Source organism: Vulpes vulpes, chromosome 14 (assembly GCF_048418805.1).
Source record: "Vulpes vulpes isolate BD-2025 chromosome 14, VulVul3, whole genome shotgun sequence".
NCBI classification, from domain to species: Eukaryota; Metazoa; Chordata; class Mammalia; order Carnivora; family Canidae; genus Vulpes; species Vulpes vulpes.
The window spans coordinates 102,122,512-102,144,221 of NC_132793.1; the positions used below are offsets into that span (position 1 = coordinate 102,122,512).

At 44.0% G+C, this 21,710-nt stretch overlaps 1 protein-coding gene across 3 annotated transcripts in view; it reads left to right on the forward strand.

Moving 5' to 3' along the window:
• The window catches only part of ALPK3 (alpha kinase 3), a 54,759-nt gene that overhangs the window by 14,212 nt on the left and 18,837 nt on the right, over nt 1-21,710 (forward strand). For all 3 annotated transcript variants that reach the window (XM_072737356.1, XM_026002600.2, XM_072737355.1), the window contains 2 exons: nt 5,475-5,592; nt 6,159-7,398. In XM_072737356.1, the coding sequence (XP_072593457.1) occupies nt 5,475-5,592; nt 6,159-7,398 (1,358 nt within the window). The remainder of the gene's footprint in view (nt 1-5,474; nt 5,593-6,158; nt 7,399-21,710) is intronic.

A 21,710-nucleotide genomic window follows, 5' to 3' on the forward strand; every position in this document is an offset into this window, starting at 1 on the left:
GGAAACAGGAGGTGGATCTCCTGATCTGGAGATGTAGATGGTAGAGAGATCTATGGCTGAGACTGACCTCCATGGGAGACTCCCATGGTGATCCCAACTAGTGTCTGTGGAGATAAAAATGACCACACGTCTGTCTTCCTCCCACCCTGCTGGTAGCCTTCCTTAAACTAGATTGATGAGTCAACCCCATCAGGGCCTGGCCAGGAGCAGGTGATGCTTTCTGATGGGTCAGAACATTGACCACATGAGTGAATGGAGTCTGTACTGATTCTCCTGAGGGCTGAGCTCTGAGGGAAGCCCTCAGGAGTCTTGGGGGCCTTGGAGAGGGGATATACAACCTGTGGCTCTTCCCTATTGGAATGGGTGCATGGGGTGGGTAGCAGGCCTTGACTCAGCCTTCTGGCTGCTGTCTCCCCAAGGGGCTCCTCTTGGCCAGAATGCTACTGCCCTCTCTGAGGTTGCCTAGCTTCATCTAGCATGGTGGCCCCATTCCTCCACTCTCCTCAACTCGTTGTGTATCTGTGTTGGAGTGTGTGTGTAGGTGTGGATATACGTTGGGGCGGGAGGAGGAAGCTGCAGGAAGCCACTGGACAGAGCAACTGAGCCTTTAGACAGAACCAAGTTGCTGAGAAACACCTTTCTTAGAGAAATAAGTTTAATATAACGAATGAGGGGAATAGAAACTTACAGATTGGTCCCTGAAACCTCATCAGAAAGAGAATTGTACAAGGAAAAGGAGGCAAGGTGCCAGCTTTGTTTGCTTGTTTTTTCTTTAAAGATTTTATTTATTCATTTATGAGAGACACACAGAGAGAGGCAGAGACATAGGCAGAGGGAGAAGCAGGCTCCATGCAGGGGGCCCGGATGGGGGACTCGATCCCAGGATCCTAGGAGCCAAAGGCAGATGCTCAACCACTAAGCCACCCAGGTTCCTCAAATGAAACTATATTTGAAGCTCTTTGAAAAGTCTACATTAAAAAAAAAAAAAAAGAAAAAAAAAGAAAAGTCTACATTGATATTCATCATTATGGATCTCTTCCATCTGAGCTTCTCAAATGGGTTGATTGGCTCTGAGTCTCCAAGCTGGGTTCCAGACTTGAGCCTGCTGGCTGTGGAGCAGAGGTCTCAGGACAGAAGGAGGAAAGGTGGCAGCCACAGGCTGTGAGACCACTGTGGGCTCTCCTGGCCAGAGCTGAATGTGTGTGCATGCCTGCTGGTGGACATTCACACATGGGCCGGCATGTGTGTGCAGCTGAGAGGGAAGGACCTTTCTTGCTTTTGTGTGTTTTAGAATTCAGTTCTTAGAATTCAGTATTATCCAAGGCACACGGAAATGTTTTCCATCCAAATCAAACTGTTTCTAAAGCCCATTGTTGCCATGGAGCCCTGAGCTGTCAGGTTGGCCGCCACTCTGTGAAGAGGCACTAGAGGATGGCATGGGGGGCTGAGGCCTTAGCCTTGGAGTTAGTGGGGTCCATTCAACATCTCCTTCCTTGCACTAGGTTGACTGGATTCAGAGATTCTGGAGATGGAGGCCCTACTGGGCAGACTGTGGGGCAGGGAGGCTCTGAGCTGGGCTCTTGTAGGGATGAGATCATCACACAGGATGGTGAGGACACCTGTGCTGGCCCTGGCCACATGCGGTGATGTAACCAGGGGCTTTAGCTCACAGTGGAAACATGGGGCTCGCTTTACAGTTGGGGCTGCCCAAAGTTTGTTCCTGGCCGGCTCAGTTGTAGTGTCGCCTCCCTTGCTCCCAGCTCCTGTACACAGTTCCCCAGCGTGCCCTTTACTTTCTACCCCTACTCTCTACTGTTACGGTTCCTGTGTCAAGCCTGCCCTCCCCATCTGCCTCCTACTTGATTGTTTGCTCATTTCCTTATTCCTTTACTCACTCATCCATCAGGGTTTTTTGTTTTTGTTTTTTAAAGATTTTATTTATTTATTCATGAGAGACACAGAGAGAGGTAGAGCCATAGGCAGAGGGAGAAGCAGACCCCCTGTGGGGAACCCTATGCGGGAGTCAATCCCAAGACCCCAGGATCATGCCCTGAGCCAAAGGCAGATGCTCAAACACTGAACCCCCAGGTGCCCCGCCATCAGGGTTTTATTAAGTAACTACCATGTGCCACTACTATGCACCACTACTATGCATTCCTCTGTCTTAGGTGCTGGGGATGTAACAGTAAAGAAGATACAATTCCTGCCCACAGAGGACAGGGAATCTAGGAGAAGAGACAGGGAAATACTTCATTCTAGTAGCATGATGAGTGCTGTGGAGGGGGAACTGCAGGCACTGCTCCTGACGATTTCAGAATTTTCTGAAATTCTGCCCACCGTTCATGGCCAGTTCAAATGCCACTCCTGCCACAAAGCCTTTCCTGATATCTTGGCCAGAAGGGCTTGCTCCCTTCTTGGCACCTGAGCACTTAGTGGATTCATCTATAAATATTTAATGAGTGTTGATTCCAGACCAGGCACTATTCTAGGAGCTGAGGACGTAACAGTGAATAACACAGATAAGTCACGGACCTGATATTCAACTGGGGGGGTTGGAGAGGATGGACATAATCTAACAAATTCCCAAGTATATAATGCGTCCGATGGTGATACGTTCTATAAACTAAACATGGTGGGAGGGACAGAGGTACAGGGAGGGAGAGTTATGTTTTATGCAGGGCAGGAGAGAAGGCTCTTCTGAGGAGGTAGCATGAGGATAGAGGGGTGTGTTGCTCACACGGTGTGTTAGAGGTGAGCCGGGAGGACCCATGGCTGGAGTGGAAACAGCGGGACCCTGAGTGGTGAGAGAGGAGGCAGTGGGGTGCAGACTCCAGATCAGGAGGGCCTGCATGAAATGGGGGCTCTGGGGTGTTTGGGGCACGGGAGTGCCATGCCCTGACTTGACTTTAAAAGATTTACTCTGGCTGTCTGCTGACAATGGGCTGAACCAAAGCCAGACTGGAAGTAGTGAGGTCAGAGGAGAGGTTATTACAGAAATTGAGGTGTGAGATGGTGGTGGGAACTGGCGGGAGGTGGGGGGTGGCAAGAAGTGCTGGAGTTCTGGATATATTCTGAAAGGAGGGCCCATGGGATTGTCTGATGGAGTGGACATGAGAAAAAGAAAAGAATAAAGGAGTACCCCCAGATTTGGGCCCAGAACCAACTTAGAAGGATAAAGTTGCCATTTATCGAGCTATGTATGTATGAACTGTCCTGGAGGGGGAATGAGGAGCGTGGCTTGGGGCATGATAAGTCTGAGACCTAGTAGATCTCCAAGTGGAGGCATCAGACACACAGAATTAGGAACCAGGAGTTCAAGGGGGAGGTTGGACTGAATAATGTGGGGGTCATGAGCATATAGATATTTAAAAGCCAAGGAGGATCAGGTCCTTGGGTTATTTGGATAGAGCGTGGAAATTGGTTCTGGGGCCTGAGCCCTGGGGCACAAAAACACTCACAGACCCTGGTGTGAGGGGGACAGATGAAGGAGATTAGAAAGAGTGGCCCATGATGTGGGAAGAGCCCTCCAAAGGAGTAAGGAGATGGTTCCAGGAGTGGGCGTCAACATCCAACAGGTTGAGTAAATGAGGTATAAGTATCACTAGTAGATTTGGTGACTTGTGAGTCATGAGTGACCTCCACAGGCATGATCCTGGGGCTGTGTGTGTGCAAAAGCCTGATTGGAGGGGAGGAGATGAAGACAGAGTGCAGACAGCTCTTGCAGAGAACTTTCCTGTAAAATTCATACAGCAGGCTTCTGTGCCAATAGGAATGAGAGAACAGAGGGGAACCGTTTGCTGACACAAGAGAGAGCAGGAATAATTGTTGGAGAGACATCCTTGATGAGGCAAGACTAGATGGGATCCAGTCAGTACAGCTTTGGTGAAGCATGTGGGCAGGGTATCTGCAGACACAGGAAAGGTGGAGCAGGTGCTATCTGTTTTACCTTTTCTCCTGTACACTGGGTTCCTTGAGAGCAGACACTCTGCCATTCAGGCTTCTAGAGCTTTATAATCCCATCTCAGCACTCAGCACACACTAAATATATATATGTTGGAGGGAATGTGTACAAGGGGTCCTTGAATTCTGATAAACAGCGGAGACCTTTTGGAGTCAGCTTAAGGAATGAAGTGGCATTCACTGGTAAGAAGCTGGGCTTCTTGTGCAACTGGTGAGTAGGAGTGCCTCTGTGCCCAGGCAAGGAATGGAGCAGTGTTTGGAAGGATTTTGGGGACTGTCTCCTATCTGAATAGGATAGGATATCCTGCATATCAACTTCGTTTTTGCATCTCTCTGCAGGCCAGTCTACGTGGAGAACAGGGCTGCACTCCCTTTGAAGTTATAGCTCCAGGCCCAAGGGTAGACTGTCTCCAGGTCCTGATTCCTAAACTCAGTCAAATAACTGGATTTGATTAACTGAGGATGTCCATTACTGGACCCATCAGCCTTGTAGGGATGGAGCCAGGGACACATGACTCTAAAGTTGGAAGCTGGGCAGCCCGGGTGGCTCAGTGGTTTAGTGCTACCTTCAGCCCAGGGCCTGATCCTGGAGACCTAGGATCGAGTCCCATGTCAGGCTCCCTGCATGGAGCCTGCTTCTCCCTCTGCCTGTGCCTGTGCCCCCCCTCTCATGAATAAATAAATTTAAAATAATCTTTAAAGTTGGAAGCTCTCCTTGTGGGTAGGGCTGGAAGTCCCCAGAGAGAAGGTACTGGGAGACACCTTGGTCAAGCTCACAGCAATGAATGAGTGCGTAGGGAATTGTGGATGGATGGATGATGGATGGATGGGTGAGTGGATGGATGGATGAATAGATGGGTGGATGGATTGGTCGGTCAGTGGATGGATGGATGGATGGGTCGATGGATGGTTGGATGGATAGATGGGTGGATGGATTGGTCTGTGGGTGGATGGATGAATGGATGAGTGGGTGGATGGATGGATGAATGGATGGATGAGTGGGTGGATGGATGGATGGATGGATGGATGAATGGGTGGGTGGATGGGTGGATGGATGGATGGATATTTTAGCTGTATCACCAAATAATACCAGCAGCTCAGCAACCTGGGATAAAAGAAGAAATTCTCTTCCTCCTTGGGGTACTGGGGGGACCTCTAAGTTGGGGTATTGGTGGGGAGACCTCTGAGGATACAGCTGTTACCACAGTTGAGAATATAGGTTAGAACACTGAAGGAAGGAGGCTTATTACTATGAGGCTTTCTGGAAACTTCTTGTTTCCCTTCTTACCAGGAAGCTGGGAAGTTGCTACTCCATATTTGCTTTCCAAATGCTAAAGGGAAACCGTTTTCACCCTTGACATGAACTAGCTTCTAAAAATAAGCTGAGCCAAATGATAACCCTTTGCTTCCAGCGAGGGGGGCAGGTGGTATGGGGAAGCCATGGCATCCTGTTCTCTCCTTCCACTATTTTGGAACTGGTCTTCCTACAACCTAATTTCTTGCTTACTTCTTAGGATATCCAGAGCCAGAGGTAACCTGGTACAAGGATGACATAGAGCTGGACCGCTACTGTGGTTTACCGAAGTATGAGATCACTCACCAGGGCAACCGCCACACGCTGCAGCTTTACAGGTGGGGAAAGCAGCCTGTCCTGCTCTCTCTGCTCTCCTATGTGTCCTGTGGCCCCAATAGAGATGGGCTCAGTTGGATGCAGATGTCCAGGCAGGATCTAGGGGTGGAGGATGGGTTTCTGCTGCTGAGTTGAACCTGCTGGTGAACTATCTGGCTGCCGGTGTCTGGGATCTCCTAAGACCAGGGTGGGAGTATTTCAGACAGCCAGAGAGTAAAGCACAACCAGAGGAGGTCCTGCCCCATAGAAACATTTTCCATGAGGTCAGCTACAGAAAAAAGCTCCCGTGTCATCCTTACTTCACAAGGGGCTGTGTGGGTCACCTGCTTCTGAAGGCTCTCCCGGGCCTCAAGTCTGATCTAATCCCTTCTGGAACAGTACAACCTGGGCCAGCTCCCTCCCTGTTGCCAGCCGCAGTTTCTCCAACTGTAACAGGATGGTTGGATGTGGTGATGTCTGAGGTGGGGTGTGGCACTTGGGGCAGGACTCTCGGGAGCAGGGCAGCATCCTCCACTGGGGGAGATTCTTGCCTGAGGGGAGAATTTGCATCTTGTGCTCCTACACTTAGGTGTCAAGAGGAAGATGCGGCCATCTACCAGGCCTCTGCCCGCAATACCAAGGGCATCGTGTCTTGCTCGGGGGTCCTGGAGGTGGGCACTATGACCGAGTACAAGATCCACCAGCGCTGGTTCGCCAAACTGAAGCGCAAGGCTGCGGCAAAGATGCGAGAGATTGAGCAGAACTGGAAGCCCAGGAAGGAGGTGGTGGGAGATGTCGACACCCTGCGCAAGCTCAGCCCCGACCGCTTCCAGCGGAAGCGGAGGCTGAGTGGGGATGAGGTGTCAGCCCCCTTGGCCCCTACTGAGGAGGCTGAGGCTGAGACCCCAGCGGCTTGGCAGGAAGATGAGACTGAGACTGGTCAGCACCCAGGGTTGGGTCTGATCAACAGTTTTGCTCCTGGAGATGTGACCACCAACGGGGAAGCTGCCCCTGAGAATGGGGAGGACGGGGAGCATGGCCTGTTGACATACATCTGTGAGGCCATGGAGCGGGGGCCTCAGAGACCCCCCAAAAAGGAGTCTGGGGCCAAGAAGAAAAAGAAAGATGAGGAATCGAAGCAAGGTCTGCGGAAGCCAGAGTTAGAGAAGGCAGCTCGAAGCCACCATTCTTCTGAAAACCGGGCCCCCAGTTCAGACCAGCCTGACTCCTGTGGGACACAGGGGCCCACAGACATGGAACAGGTCCAGGCCTGGCCCAGAGGTAGGGCTGCACGGGGGCCTGGGTCCTCTGGAGTCGATAGCACCAGGAAGCCAGCTTCAGCTGTGGGCACTCAAGACCAGGCCCAGAAAGCCCCTGCCCCAGGCCCTGTTCCAGGCCCAGACCAGCAGGTGTATTTCTCCCTGAAGGACATGTATCTGGAGAGTACCCGGGCAGGCAGGCCTAAGGGGGAGGAGGGGTCCCAGGCACCAAGTGGCAGGGCACCTGGAGAGATGTCCTCCGGGAAGGTACCCAGTGAGGCTGGAGGTGAAAGGAGTCCTGTTGCCCCTGGCCAGCCCATGTCCTCAGCCCCCCAGCCAACTAGGCCTTTCAACAGGAAGAGATTTGCCCCTCCGAAGCCCAAAGGGGAGCCCACTGCCAATAGCAAGCCTGATGCTTCCCTGAGCCAAGCCTCAGAACCAGGGGTCCAGAGCTTAGGGAAGGCCCCGTCTCAGGCCTCTGCCCAGGTGCCCACACCCCCTGCCCGGCGGAGACACACCACCCGGGACAGCCCCCTGCTGGGGCAAGCAGGCCACAGGACTTCAGGAGAGGTAAGTGTGGGTGTTGGGTTCCTGGAGGCTGCTCTGGGAAGCTGACCTCATGGAAACTCTTGCTCTAACAGCTCGGCAGCCAGTGAGCAGTGGGCTATTTATAGAAGGGGATGAGGTGGTGATGGAGTGCCAGCCAGGAGCAGGGGACCACAGGCTCGGCCTTTGCCCCAGCCAATCTCTAGATGCCAGGCATGAGGGCAGCACAGCCTGACTGTGACCCTATCCTCTGATAGCCTGGGAGCTCATGGCCAAGGGAAAAGTGCCCCAGAGGGAGGTGGAGGAAGACAATGTCCTCTGGGGGAGGAAAGAGCCAGTGGAGGGATTTCTTGGGCTATACTGAGGCAACAGTGTTTCATGGGGAGACTGAGGAGTGGGGGTGAGCTATGGTGTGTGGTGGGTCTTGACCTGGATGCTTATCAGATTTTTAAGAGTATCCCACTGTCCAGGAAATTCTGGCTTCATCTGGGTTTTTGTCTAAGATTTTGAGGTCAGGTATACCTATGTGCAAATCTGACTCTGCTTAACATTTTGTGATTTGGGCAAGTGGTAAAAATCAGAATAAAATACTACCTACTCCATAGGATATGCAGTCAACACAGGGCCTGGTTCATGTTAAGAACTAAATAAATGGCAGGAGGTAGAAGATCATTACTGTGGTGAGAGGTCGAGGCTAACTCGTCTACTGGGAGCAGGGATGCCATCATTTTCTGGGGGTCTGGTGGCCAACAGCAGGGAGGTGATGCTTTGTGTGAAGGTAGGGATGAAGGTATCCACTTTTCAAAGAAGAGGTGGGCGACAGCATTGAATTTGGGAAGCAGGGAGGGAGGAACAGGATTGAGAGGAGTGACAAAGGGAAACAGGTTGTTCCCTTTGGTCAGTGCTGCATGTCTCAGGGGCAGAGAGTAGGAAGTATTTTATTTTTATTTTTTCAATTTATTAGAGGGAGAGAAAGAACATCAGCAGGGGGAAGAGCAGAGGGAGAGGGAGAACCAGACTCCCTGCTGAGCAGGGATCCCCATATTTGACTCAAGTCTCAACAAGGGGGACTGGATCCCAGGACCCTGAGACCATGACCTGAGCCAAAATCAAGATTCAGGCACTTAACCAGCTGAGCCCAGAGGGCAGGTCGTGTTTCACAGGAGTTTTGGGAGCCGGTTTTACGGTGGGCAGAAGAAAGGCAGTATTTCTTATGAATGGCAGAAAGGTAAAGTATTTCAAGAGTGGGGGCAGAAAGCGGAAGGGACAAACTGCCTGCCTCTGGACCTCGCGGTGGGCAGAGGGAAGGGGTGCTTCACAGACCACAGGGAGGGGCTGCCTTTTCCACGGAGAGAACCTCTGTCGGAGAAGGAGGGAGAGACCAATTTCCAAGGTAGTGCTGACTTAGTCTGTGGGGACAGTAGTTCAGAGGGTTTGGGAGTGGGTGACTCACCCCTCCAGTTTGGTCTCGGGAGGTGTTGGCAGCTGGTGTGCTGAGCTCCCCATGGCCCAGACAGGGCCGCTCTGTGTGCCTGACGGCCCACAGCCTGGACAGAAGGGGGACGTCCCTTGCTGCGGGGATGGCCTTCAGGGGCCCCTAGGGAGCCCATTTGGGAAGTGACTGGGCCAGCAGCCAAGTCTGATGATGGTAGCCTCAGTGCCCACAGCAGTGGGGACAGACAGCCGACTGCTTCGCCCTCCTGGCAGGGCCCTCCTTGCCTCTGGTGGTGGGGGGGGCGGGACGGGCAGGCGCAGGAGAGGCTGCCTGCATAGTTCCACCAGTCCTACAAGATGCTGGTGTGGCTTTTATATTCCTCTACTTAGAAAATTGGGAAAGAGATCACATATGTGAACAATGCATTTAACATCTATGTGTATGTTGAAGCTGCTGCTTGTTAGTGGCTGAATTTTGTTGATTTTTCATATTCTCATTCTACTACATGTTTAAAAAAATCCTATTTTTCTGATGATGAAAGAAACCCATGCTCATGGTGAAAAATATGGGGGGTAACCCTAAACAATTCAGTGGGGGAAAGTAGCAGTTCACCTATAATTCTAGCATCGAAAAGCATCGTGATGTGTCTACCAATCTTTCTGTATGTGCAGTTTTATTATTTTAAAAATTTAGTGTGTGTGCAGTGCTTCTGATTCAGTTTTGATATCCTACTTTCTTCACTTCTCATTATTTCATGAGCATTTTCTTGTAGTTTCTAAAAATTAACTTTAATAGTTGTATAAGGTGCCACAATATGTATATTTTAACCATTCCTTCCATAGTTTATGCTATCCTTCCCTATTCTAAGGGTTGTTAAGTCTTAATCTACATTTTTAAAATAAATTTTTGTTATTTGAATTTCTTAATTTGACTTTAAAATTAACCTGAAATTGATTTGAGTAGATAGTCTAGCATTAGTTTCCAGCTCAATTTTTGGTTAATTAAGTAGGTAATTTCCCTCAATATCATTTGTGGAATATTTAACTCTTAGATATTAGTTTGTGATTCTTTCTTTATATACTAATTTTACCATGGAAATTCTCTCTGTGGAAAAGGCAGCCCCTCCCTATGGTCTGTGAAGCACCCCTTCCCTCTGCCCACCACAAGGTCCGGAGGCACACCGAAGCCTATTTTAGTTCCTATGTATACCCATCATAATCCATTAATCTGATTTTATTGATTCTTACAACAGAATAACCTTGTTTTAATGACTGTAGTTTAATTTCTGGCAGACCAATCCTCTTAGGCTTCTTTTAAAGTTTTTCTTTGCTATTTTCTCTTGTTTATTCCTGTAGGGAAACTTTATTTAAAAAGTTTTTTTGTAGGGAAATTTTATTTTATTTTATTTTTTTAATTAATTTTTATTGGTGTTCAATTTACCAACATACAGAAAAACACCCAGTGCTCATCCCGTCAAGTGTCCACCTCAGTGCCCGTCACCCATTCCCCTCCAACACCCGCCCTCCTCCCCTTCCACCACCCCTAGTTCGTTTCCCCGAGTTAGGAGTCTTTATGTTCTGTCTCCCTTCCTGATATTTCCCAACATTTCTTTTCCCTTCCTTTATATTGTAGGGAAATTTTAAAATCATTGTTTGAAATTCTTAAAACTTTTAGATATCACTGTTTTGTTTTGTTTACCTTGTACCTTTATATTTACCACTTTATTTTTTATTTTTTTTAAAGATTTTATTCATTCATTCAAGAGAGACACACACACAGAGAGAGAGAGAGGTAGAGGGAGAGGCAGGCTCCATGCAGGGAGCCCAACGTGGGACTCGATCCCGGGTCTCCAAGATCAGGCCCTGGGCTGAAGGCGGCGCTAAACCGCTGAGCCACCTGGGCTGCCCTGTTTACCACTTTAAAAAATCACATTTAAAAAAAAGTGGTAAGCTATTTTTAATAAGATCATACACCTGTTAAATCTTTTCATGGAAAACTGAAGTCTGATTTGTATTTGGAATGATATTTTAACAAAACTTGCTAGATATATGTTTTAAACAGCTTTATGGAGGCATAATATATATACATATTATATATGTATATATTATATATATATATACCATAACATTCACCTCTTTCAAATGTGCAATTTAATGTACACAATTTAGAATTATTCAGGTATTACCAAAATTAGTTTTTGAACATTTCCATCACCCTAGAAAGATCCGTGTTCCATTTTGCAGTTCATCCTTATTCCCACCCCAGACCCAACAACCACTACTGTGCTGTCTCTATATCACTGGTGTTCTGGTTAGGATTAGAGTAAGTATAAGAATTAATTTGGAAAAACCCATATCTTAATATTTAGCTTTCTTGTCTGACAGCATGGTATTCATTTCCATTATTTAATCCTCCTTTCATATCTCTTTTTAAGTTCTTGTTGTTTTTTTATATGGGCCCAGCACGTGTCTTTTTAGGGTCCAGTACTTGAAGTATCTCTGCCTCTGGGACATGATGCCGCTGCTCTTCGACTCTGTCTTGATTTCCTTTCCTGGAAATAATGGATGTCTCCAGCAGTTCAAATTAGGCTTCCATATTGGCTATGGATGAGGAGCAGATGTTGGGGTTGTTGAGAATATCCAGACACCCTCCTCCCCTCTTAAGCCCAGAAATGTTGTGCAGACAGCTCTCTCCCTGGGCAGAAGTGATCTTCCCTGAAGGTACTTAATGAGTGGGGAACTGGCCATCAGTGCCCTCAAATGCTGCTTTTTAGTGCCCTAGGCCAAGATCTTCTCTGAGACTGGCTCAGATCTCTGGTGCCAGAGATGGTGGAATGCCCCATCCACCCACATCCTTGCGGGGGACAGTGTACACATGAGAGAGCTCTGCTGAATGCCTTGAGACCTCTGAGTGTCTCTTCTTGGGAAAACCTATAAGTCTTGAGGATGATCATCCTGCAATTTGGTAACTCCACTCCCAAATAAGGGATCTTCTGTTTTCAGAGAACACATGAATACAAGCATTTTCTGAGAGCTGTTGAAGGGAAGAGGGCTTGAGGAGAGACATGATCCTTAGGGAATTATCTAGTGAATCTAGGAGATTAGACTTACACCAAACCCTAAGTACAGAGAGGGTGTGGTGAATGTTTACTGCTGTAGGTTTCCAGGGAAAGAGAGTAGGGTGGTCCATAGTTGCTAGGGAAGGGATCTGGGAAGTGGCCAGACTGGCTGGTAGCATGGACAGGATTCATTACTGGAAATATCATAGTAGAAGAACATCAAATAGAAATTATTATTGTTGTTGTTTTAATATAAAAAAATGCCCATAAGATCCCCAGTTTGAAAAATAGGTGGTAGAGAGGAAGGAAGACATTCTGGGAAGGACACGGAGCATGAAGCAAAAGTAAGGTGTTGGGCTAGAAGAGGAATGCAAACCTACCTGTCCTAGTCTTAATGCCCAGATGCTCTTAAAGCTTCTTAACATTTTTTCTTCTCTTCCATATCTTGTGCTCTGCTTTGGTTTGTTTAGCATTAACTGTAACATCATCCAGGCTTGGGGGTGAGACAGAAACGGGGGAGAACTAACATTTATTGAATATAAGCTTCCAGTAGTGCTAGGTTATGTTGTTCAGACCAACTTCCTATAGAGGACAACTAGTAAAGGACAAGGTGAAGAGTTATTAGTCCAGAATATGGAAGGAGATGGAAATCCAGAATGGTAAGCCCAGTATTTGGCATAACTTTTATCCTGTGTCTATTTGCTACTCCAGAAGAAGAGAATGAGAGACTCAGCAATGTTTTAGATACCCTTGTGGGACTAGGGAGCAAAGATTGGAGTCTATGGTCTAAGAGTAGTAGCCCTGGTAAACACCTGATCTTCAGGTTGGAATCCTGAATAAGTAGTGAGCCAGAAGCAAAGTACCCTGGGACTGAGGCTTATCTTGAGTTGCCCAGATGACTAAGAAATATATCAGTCCCTGAAGTTAGGTTAAGGTGATTCAAGATACTTGGTGCCCCAAGCACCTGGAAGAAGCAAAAATCATCTGGAGGATGATAACATGACTTTAACCTTCAAATAATTTTTAAAAGCATTTCAAATATAATATTTGGCATTCAAGTGAAGATAAGAAGCGCTCTGAGAGGAAAACATGTAAAAGAAGTAACAAAACAGCAGACAATACAAATGTGTCCTTAGGGGTTCCACCTTTTGGAATTGTGAGACATGAAACATGAAAACTAAACTTTCCTGTATTCAATGAAAGTAAAAAGATTGAAAATTTCAGAGAACTAGAAGCTATAGAAAGTGAGATAGACTTAAAAATAAACCAACTGGAACTCTAGAACTGAAAAATACAATAGGCAGTATGAAGCTAGTTGTTATGGTTATAACATTTTCAGTTCTGGATAAGATGGGGCAAAACCACTCACCCTATATCTCTCATTGAATGCAGCTAAAAACTTGGGCAAAATGCATGGTGCAGCTATTTGATGACTTTGATAAGCAAATAGTAGGCAGACTGGGGAAGAACACCAGACTTCAAAGTACCCCAGAACCAGCAGTGTTTACCAGTTTGTTTGTTTTTTAGATCTAATATTCTATTGTGCTGGTCTTAATGTAATCAGAAATTCAGAAGTAAGCATTGGCTTTACTTCAGAAGAAGTCTTCTACTCTACATCAGATTTGAGGACAAGGAAAGGAATCTTCTGGTGTTGGCAGCAATGTCCACAGGTGTCAAACTTTGAGGATGGGGAATCTTTCCCTCCATTCAGAGAAGTTGTGGTCCCCAAGAGGGTAGGATGAATTCCTGTTCCTTTTAAATTTTTCTCTCTTTTGGGTCTCTTCCTTGGCTTAGGACACAGGTTCATGTGTGAAAGTATGTTACAGAGTATGAAACCCCAGCTATCTGGGCAGAGGACTGAAGAAGGGAGTCCTATGAACCCAGAAAGTACAGGGGAGATCATGGAGAAGGAACATTTGAGAAAGTGACTTCCTAAGCTATTTATAAATTCCTGGGCTTGTTTTGAAGCTATTCATGCATGCATGGATCTGGTTCTGCACAGTGTATCAAAAACTTTGAGAATGGAACTAAAAGACCATCCTCTAGGTCCCAGACTGGCCCGTTGGTGCATATACACTGGACAGATCTGAATAGCACTGCAAAGTCTTTGAAAAGTGATCTCATGATATTCAAAAAGTCTAGATACAATAAAAATTACCTAACGTGAAAAATCAGGAAATCTCAACTTGTATGGGAAAATAGTTAAAGATGTTGGAATTATCTGGCTTAAAATCAGATACTATAAAAATGTGAGAAAATGTAAGGGTAAGGGTGTCTGAGTGGCTCAGTAATTTGAGTGTCTGCATTTGGTTCAGGTCATGATCTCCAGGTCCTGTGATCAAACTCTGCCTCAGGCTTCCTGCTCCATGGGGGGGGGGGGGTCTGCTCTCCTCCCTCTGCCCCTCCATGCTCACTCTCTGTCTCTCAAATAAATAAACAAAATCTTTTTTAAAATGTAAGGGTAAACACTCTGGAAATAAATGGAAACATAGAAAGTCTCTGCAAATAAATGCAAAATATAAAGAATTAAATTTTAATTTCAGAACTGAAAAATGCAATAATTGAAATAAAAACACTTCCTGGCTAGGCACAATAGCAGAATGAAGGTGACAGGAAAATGTCAGTAAACTTAAAGATAGATCAACAAATTATTCAATCAGAATAAGGGAAAATAAGAACTTAGGAAAAATAAACAGAGCTTCAGGGACCTGTGGTATAGAATCAAAATATCTAATGTTTGTGTCTTTGGAGACCCAGAAGTAGAGAAGAGTATGATGCAGAAAACAATATATAAATAAATAATGGCTGAAAACTTCTCAAAATTGGCAAAAGACACAAACCTACAGACAAGAAATTCAGCAATCCCAAATAAGATATGGCTGCAGAATTCCATGCCAAAAAACAATAATCAAATTGCTGAGAACTAAAGACAACACAAAACTCTTGAAAATAGTCAGTGACAATACTTTATAGGAGAGCAATGATTCAAATGACTGCAGATTTCTCATTCAAAACAATGGAGGTCAAAAGAAAGTGGAATAATAGACATGCTAACAGAAAAGATCTTTCAATCTATAAGTCTACATTCAGCAAAAATGTCTTTCAGTATTGAAGGTGAAGTAAAGACATTACCAGATAAAGGAAAACTCAGGATAAATCACTGGCAGACCTGTTCTGAAAGAATTGCTAGAGTACATTTTTCCTATAGAAGGGAAATGATACCAGAAGGGAACTTGTATCATCAGGAATGAAGGAAGAACTACAGAGATGGTAAATATCTTGGTAAACATGCAACATAAAGGGGAGAGGATAAAGAGACCTATATGATGGTAAAATTACTATGTTTCAGTTGAAGAGGTAAAATATTGACTCCAAATAGACTGCAGGAAGTTAAGTATATATAGTACTATATAAGTACTATTAAAGTACTATACAAAGCAACAATTAAAGTACTCAACAACTAAAGCAACACTTAAAGTACCATACAAAGAAATATAATAAAAATCAATTTTTTATACAAAGAAATTTTTTATACAAAGAAATATAATAAAAATCACAATATATAGATTAAAATGGAATACTAAAAATGTTCAAATAAACTAAAAGAAGATAGGAAAGGGGAAACAGAGGAAGGAAAAAACAGGAAACAAATAATAAAATAATTGACCTAAATGCAAACATATAAATAATTATATTAAATATAAATGGTCTGAGAGATTGTGAGTGTGGGGATGGGGATGCCTGGGTGGCTCAGCAGTTGAGCATCTGCCTTCAGCTGGGGTCCCGATCCCAGATCTAGGGATCTAGTCCCACATCGGGCTCCCTGAGAGGAACCCACTTCTCCTTTTGCCTATGTCTCTACTTCTCTCTGTGTGTCTCTCGTGAATAAATAAATAACATATTTAAAAAAAAGAGATTGTGATAATGAGTCAAAAACCATTCTTAACTCTATGCTTTTTGCAAGAAATTGATTTCAACTATGATATTATAGGTAGGTCAAAAGTAAAGTGATAGAAAATATACACTATACAAACGCTAATCAATTGAAAACTGGAGTGACCATATTAATTTCAGACAATGTAGACTCCAGGGCAAAGAAAATTACCAGGGCAAAATTGTGAATTATATAATAAGAAAAGGATCCACTTAAGAAAACATAATAAAAAAATGTGTTTGCCTTAACAACAAGCCTCAAAATAGATGAAGAACTGGAAGGAGAAACAGACAAATCAGCTATTATAGCTGGACACTTTGACATTCTTTCAGTAACATCTTGAGCTAATAGACTGAAAATCAGTAAGAATAAGAATAGAAAAGAGCTGAACAGCATTATCAACCAACTGGGCCTAACACATGCATAGGATACTCCATGTAGCAACCCCAGAATACTTGTTCTTTTCAAGTGCGTGTAAAACATTCACCAAAAGAGATCATATCTTAGGTCATAAACAAATTTTAAAAAACATAAAATAATTGAAATTACACAAAGTATGTTTTCTGACCAAAATGGACTTAAGCTACAAATTCATGAAAAAATATAATAGGAAAGTCTCCAAACACTTTAAAATATTTATAATACTCTCTGATAGGTCAAAGAGGAAAGTCTTAAGGGCAAGTGGAAAATATTTTTAACTAAATGAAAATTAAAATACAACACATCAAAATTTTGGATGCTGATAAATATTTTGAAGAAAAGTTATAGCATTAAAATATTTATATTAAAAAAAAGAAAGGTCTGAAGTCCATAATCTAAGCTCCCATGTTGAGAAACCAGAAAAGGAAAGAGCAAAATAAATCCAAAACAAGGAGAAGGAAGGACATAATAATGAAAAGAGCAGAAAACAATGACTTTGAGAACAGAAAAACTATGGAGAACGCAAATTAAATTGAAATCTGGTTATTTGAAAAAAGAAATCAGTAATATTGATTAACCCCTAGCAAGACTCAATGAGACAAGGAAAAAATGAGACAAGGCACAAATGACTAGCATTAAGGATGAAAGAAGGGCTTAATCATGTTGATCATTTCACAGTATACATAGGTATATCAAAACATCAAGTTGTAAACCTTAAATTATACAATTTTTGTCAATTATACCTCAAGAAAGATTTTTAGGGGTGCCTGGGTAGCTCAGTCAGATGTCTGACTCTTGGTTTTGGCTCAGTTCATGATCTCCTGGGTCATGGAATCAAGCCCTGTGGCTGGCTCTGCACTCAATGGGGGTCTGCTTGAAGATTCTTCCCCCCGTCCCTCCCTCCTACTTGTACTTTCTCTCTTAATCCTCTGAAACAAACAAATATTTTATTTTTATTTATTTATTAAAATATTTTATTTGTCCAGGAGAGACACAGAAAGAGAGAGGCAGAGATATAGGCAGAGGGAGAAGCAGGATCCCTGTAAGGAGCCCGAAGTGGGACTCGATACTCAGACCCCGGGATCATGACGCTCAACCACTGAATCACCCAGGTGTCCCAATAAATAAATCTTTTAAAAAAGATTTTTTAAAAAAAGGAATGAAAGATAATATCGCTAGAGACTCTGCAAGTATAAAAGGGTGATAAAGGACCATCATGAAAAACTATGCATTTAGTTCAACAACTTAGATGAAATAGGCCAATTCTTTAAAAACTACAAAGTACCAAACTCTTGCAAACAATGAGATAAATTGAATAATCCTATAGTTGTACAGAAATAAAATTTGTAGTTAAAAATCATCCAGAAAGGAAATCTTTCTGGCCAGATAGTTTTATTGACAACTACCAAACATTTAAAGAGGATAGAGCCTCCGTATCAGCCCTGGGTCTGGGTTTCAGAGGAAGGAGATTCCAGGTCCTAGGCACTGTCCTCACCATTCCTGTTAAACTCCTGGTTTTGTCCCCTGGTTTCCCAAAGCAACACTCCAGGACCATGTCCCACCTTGAGAGTTAGAAGCCATAGTACTTGTCAGTCAGTAGTTGATTCCTGAAATCTATGTGCTCAGGCCTGTGCAGGATGCAAAGGTGAATCAGACTGTGTTCTTAGTCTCTGAGAATTCATGAGGAAGACAGTAACACAGGATGGAAAATTAAATATATTGCTGTTCTTTGTGGTGAAAAAGCTCACACTGGGAAAAAAAAGAAAAAAGAAAGAAAGAAAGAAAAATAAATAAATAAAGAAAGAAAGAAAGAAAGAAAGGAAAGAAAAGAAAGAAAAAGAAAGAAAGAAAGAAAGAAAGAAAGAAAGAAAGAAAGAAAGAAAGGAAAGAAAGAAGAAAGAAAGAGCTCACACCGAACCAGCAGGGTTCACCCCTGCTCGCACCATGGTTATTTTAAAGAAATACTTGGCCGTCCTCATATCTCCACACAGTTCCTGATGTAGACATACACACACACCAGAGTGTTTGAAGAGGTCAGCCTTTGCAGAAGTGTATGGAAAGTACTCAATTGATCATTCACCATGTAGTTACCTAGTACCACCTTTAACCCTGGATCTGTGTTAGGTCCACCTCTTTGGAGGAGAAGAGTTTACACATTAGGAGGTGCCACATGCATGAGACAAATAACTACCACACAGAATGAGTGTTTACCAATACAGGTAGGTACATTTGCTGTGGGTGCATAGGGTAGGAAGCCACTAATGTTTTTGGGTGGGTGAAGGAGACTCAGAACTTTTCCAAGAAGAGAAGAAAACATGGGTGAGGTCCTCAAAGATGAGAAGGAGTCTTTCAGTTGACCAAGGAGAAGGCTGAGGCTGTCCAGCAGAGAGAAAATAACAGAGTAGTAATAAAATAACATAGTGGTCACTATAGTAACTTAGTGGGGGTGGACAGAGGAACCCAAGAGGTGAACCTGGAAAGAGAGACCTGGGACCCTTGTTGAAGGATGGGCTTTGTTGATCACACAAGATTTAAATTACTTATTTTCAGTTTAAATTGAAAATTGTTGGTATATGTCATGTGCACATGGTATAAAATTTAAAAAGTAGAAAAGGTATATGGAGAATATTGTCTTCCTCAACTGCACCCTCCTCCCGAACCCAATTTCTCCTCCTGAAATCAGTTGCCAGAACTAGTTTCTTGGGCTTACTTCCAAAACTAGTTTCCCTTTGTTTGGAAATATGTGTATGCCTGTATATTTGCTACACAAAGGTTGCATGTTATACTTTCTATCCACACGTTGCTTTCCTATTTGGATATTTATTTTATTTATTTGGAATATGGATGTACTGTAATTCACTGGATCAATTCTGTGTTGATAGAATTTGGGTAATTTCTAGTCTTTTGCTGTTATAAACTGTGCTGCAGTGAATATCCTTGTATGTAAGTCCATTTACACATGGAAATATATCTAGAGGACAAATTCCTCGTATTGGAACTATTAGGTCAAAGAGTATAAGTGTTTTTAGTTTTATTAAATTATGCCAAACTGCCATCCATAGAGGCTGTGCTGACAACCTGTTTCCCCATACTCTGGCCAGCAGTGTTCTTAAATTTTTTGCTCTTTGAGGCTTGGGCTTTTAGGCTTTATCCTGTAAATGATGATAAGCCCTGGAGAGGTTTTTAAGCAGGGGAGTGTCACAATTGGATTTGTATTTCAGTAAGATCACTTGGGCTGCAGTGAGGGTAAGTGTCACACAGAGGCAAAGGCTGGAGTTATGGATGCCAGTCGGGAGGCTTTACAGCAGTCCAGGCGAGACAGAATTGTTGGCAGCCTGGTTTAGACAGTTGGCAGTGGAAATAGAGAAGGGAATAGATATTGAGACACTGAGGAAGTAGGTTTGATAGGACTCAGGGACTGATTGGGCTTGGGGTTGGGGGAGAGAAAATACCTTTAATCAAAGGCTCTAGGGGCGCCTGGCTGGCTCAGTCAGTAGAGCGTGTGACTCTTGATCTCTGGGTTGTAAGTTTGAGCTGCACGTTGGGTGTTGAGATGACTTAAAAATAACATCTTAAAAAAGGCAAAAAATATCTGTTCTTATGAGTCTTGTGCAAAATCAGCATTTTCCTTGTCAACTTATAGATTTCACGCCCATGTTAATGCTTCCTAATCCTAGAACACCAGGAGTTAACAGAAGTGTTCTATTATATTTCTAATTGCTGTTTGTTGGCTCCAAGGGGTTTTTGTCTGTTAGAGTATCTTACTGGTTGTCAGAGATGTTGGAGAAGCATTTTTACTAAATTCTTTGACCAGTCAGGCTTTTATTTGATGGCTTCTGAGCATCACCACACTTTTATTTTTCCCATATTTGAATAAATGGCATCATTCATTTAAAACTCCATATTCAGTAACTTTAAATTCTGTACTTAATTAAAATGTAGCTTAATTATATATATTTTAAGGCCTTTCTTTATATGATGTGTTTCCTTTGGTTTTGTGTGTGGTTCTTCTGATAACTGGAAATATTTGTATGTGGTAATTTATAATATATATTTTATGTTTCATATGATACCATTAAGTATTTCCTCTGTTCAATGTCTTAATTTTTTATGATGAGCTATGATGCAGTGTTTCCACTACCCCTTTCCCCCTGTCATTTTCTATCTCATATTAGCTCCATATTTTATTTCTAGGTGATAATCTCTGTGTAGTTCAATATCCTGTATTTCTATTACCTGGTTTTTCAGTTTTGAGTAAATCTTTGATTCCTGGCTTGCATAGGTGATACAGTCAAGGAATTTAGACCACTTGCCACCTTCTACCTCCTTCCCCTTTTGTATGAGTTGTATCATTTCTGCCTGGTCAGTACATAGGACACTGACATTTTTGCTCTGCTACCCTAAACCCCTTTGATTCTAGTCTTCTTTTAAAAAATATTGTATTTATTTATTCATGAGAGATACAGAGAGAGAGAGAGGCAGAGACACAGGCATAGGGAGAAGCAGGCTCCATGCAGGGAGCCCGATGCAGAACTCGATCCCAGGACTCCAGGATCATGCCCTGAGTCGAAGGCAGATGCCCGACTGCTGAGCCACCCAGGCATCTCATGATTCTAGTCTTGATTATATAATTAATACATATTTAATGCTTGGCATGAATTTTGCTGTGGTTTCCCTAATCATCTTTTTGGTTGACCATAGTATGTTCTCCAGTAGTTTCTTCAAGCGGGGCTCATGGGAATGATATTCCCTAAGTTCTTGTAAGTTCAGAAACAGTGTTCCTAGTTTAGAGATTTTCAGGAAGTTTCTTTTTCTTTTTTAAATTTATTCATGACAGACAGAAAGAGAGGCAGAGACACAGGGAGAGGAAGAAGCAGGCTCCCTGCGGGGAGCCTGATGCAGAACTCTATCCCAGGACCCCAGGATCACAATTTGAGCTGAAGGCAGACACTCTACCACTTAGCCACCCAGGTGCCCCCAGGAAGTTTCTTCAGTAGCATATGTTTGCTAGTGTTTTCTGAGATATGCTGCCCATGGGCTGATGTACTCTCCTCTGCCTGCATCCGCTGGATGTCCACCTTAAATGTCTTCAGTGTGATTTCCACCTGACTCTCCATGATCCCATAGCTCTTGTAAGATGTTGACTTGGTGGGTCATCACACTGGGATGAGTCCTGCATCTACAGTAACTGTGTTTGGCAGCCGTGTTCTGAGACCTGCCAAGCTGTTTCACTGTTTTTCTCTTCCCCACAGCTTTTAATCCTGAGCAGCTCCCCAGGGCTCAGCTATCTGCTTGTGACAGCCTGTTTGTTTGTTTTTTTCTTTTACTTTCTTTCTTTTTTTTTTTTTTTTATGATAGTCACAGAGAGAGAGAGAGAGAGAGGCAGAGACATAGGCAGAGGGAGAAGCAGGCTCCATGCACCGGGAGCCTGATGTGGGATTCGATCCCGGGTCTCCAGGATCGCGCCCTGGGCCAAAGGCAAGCGCCAA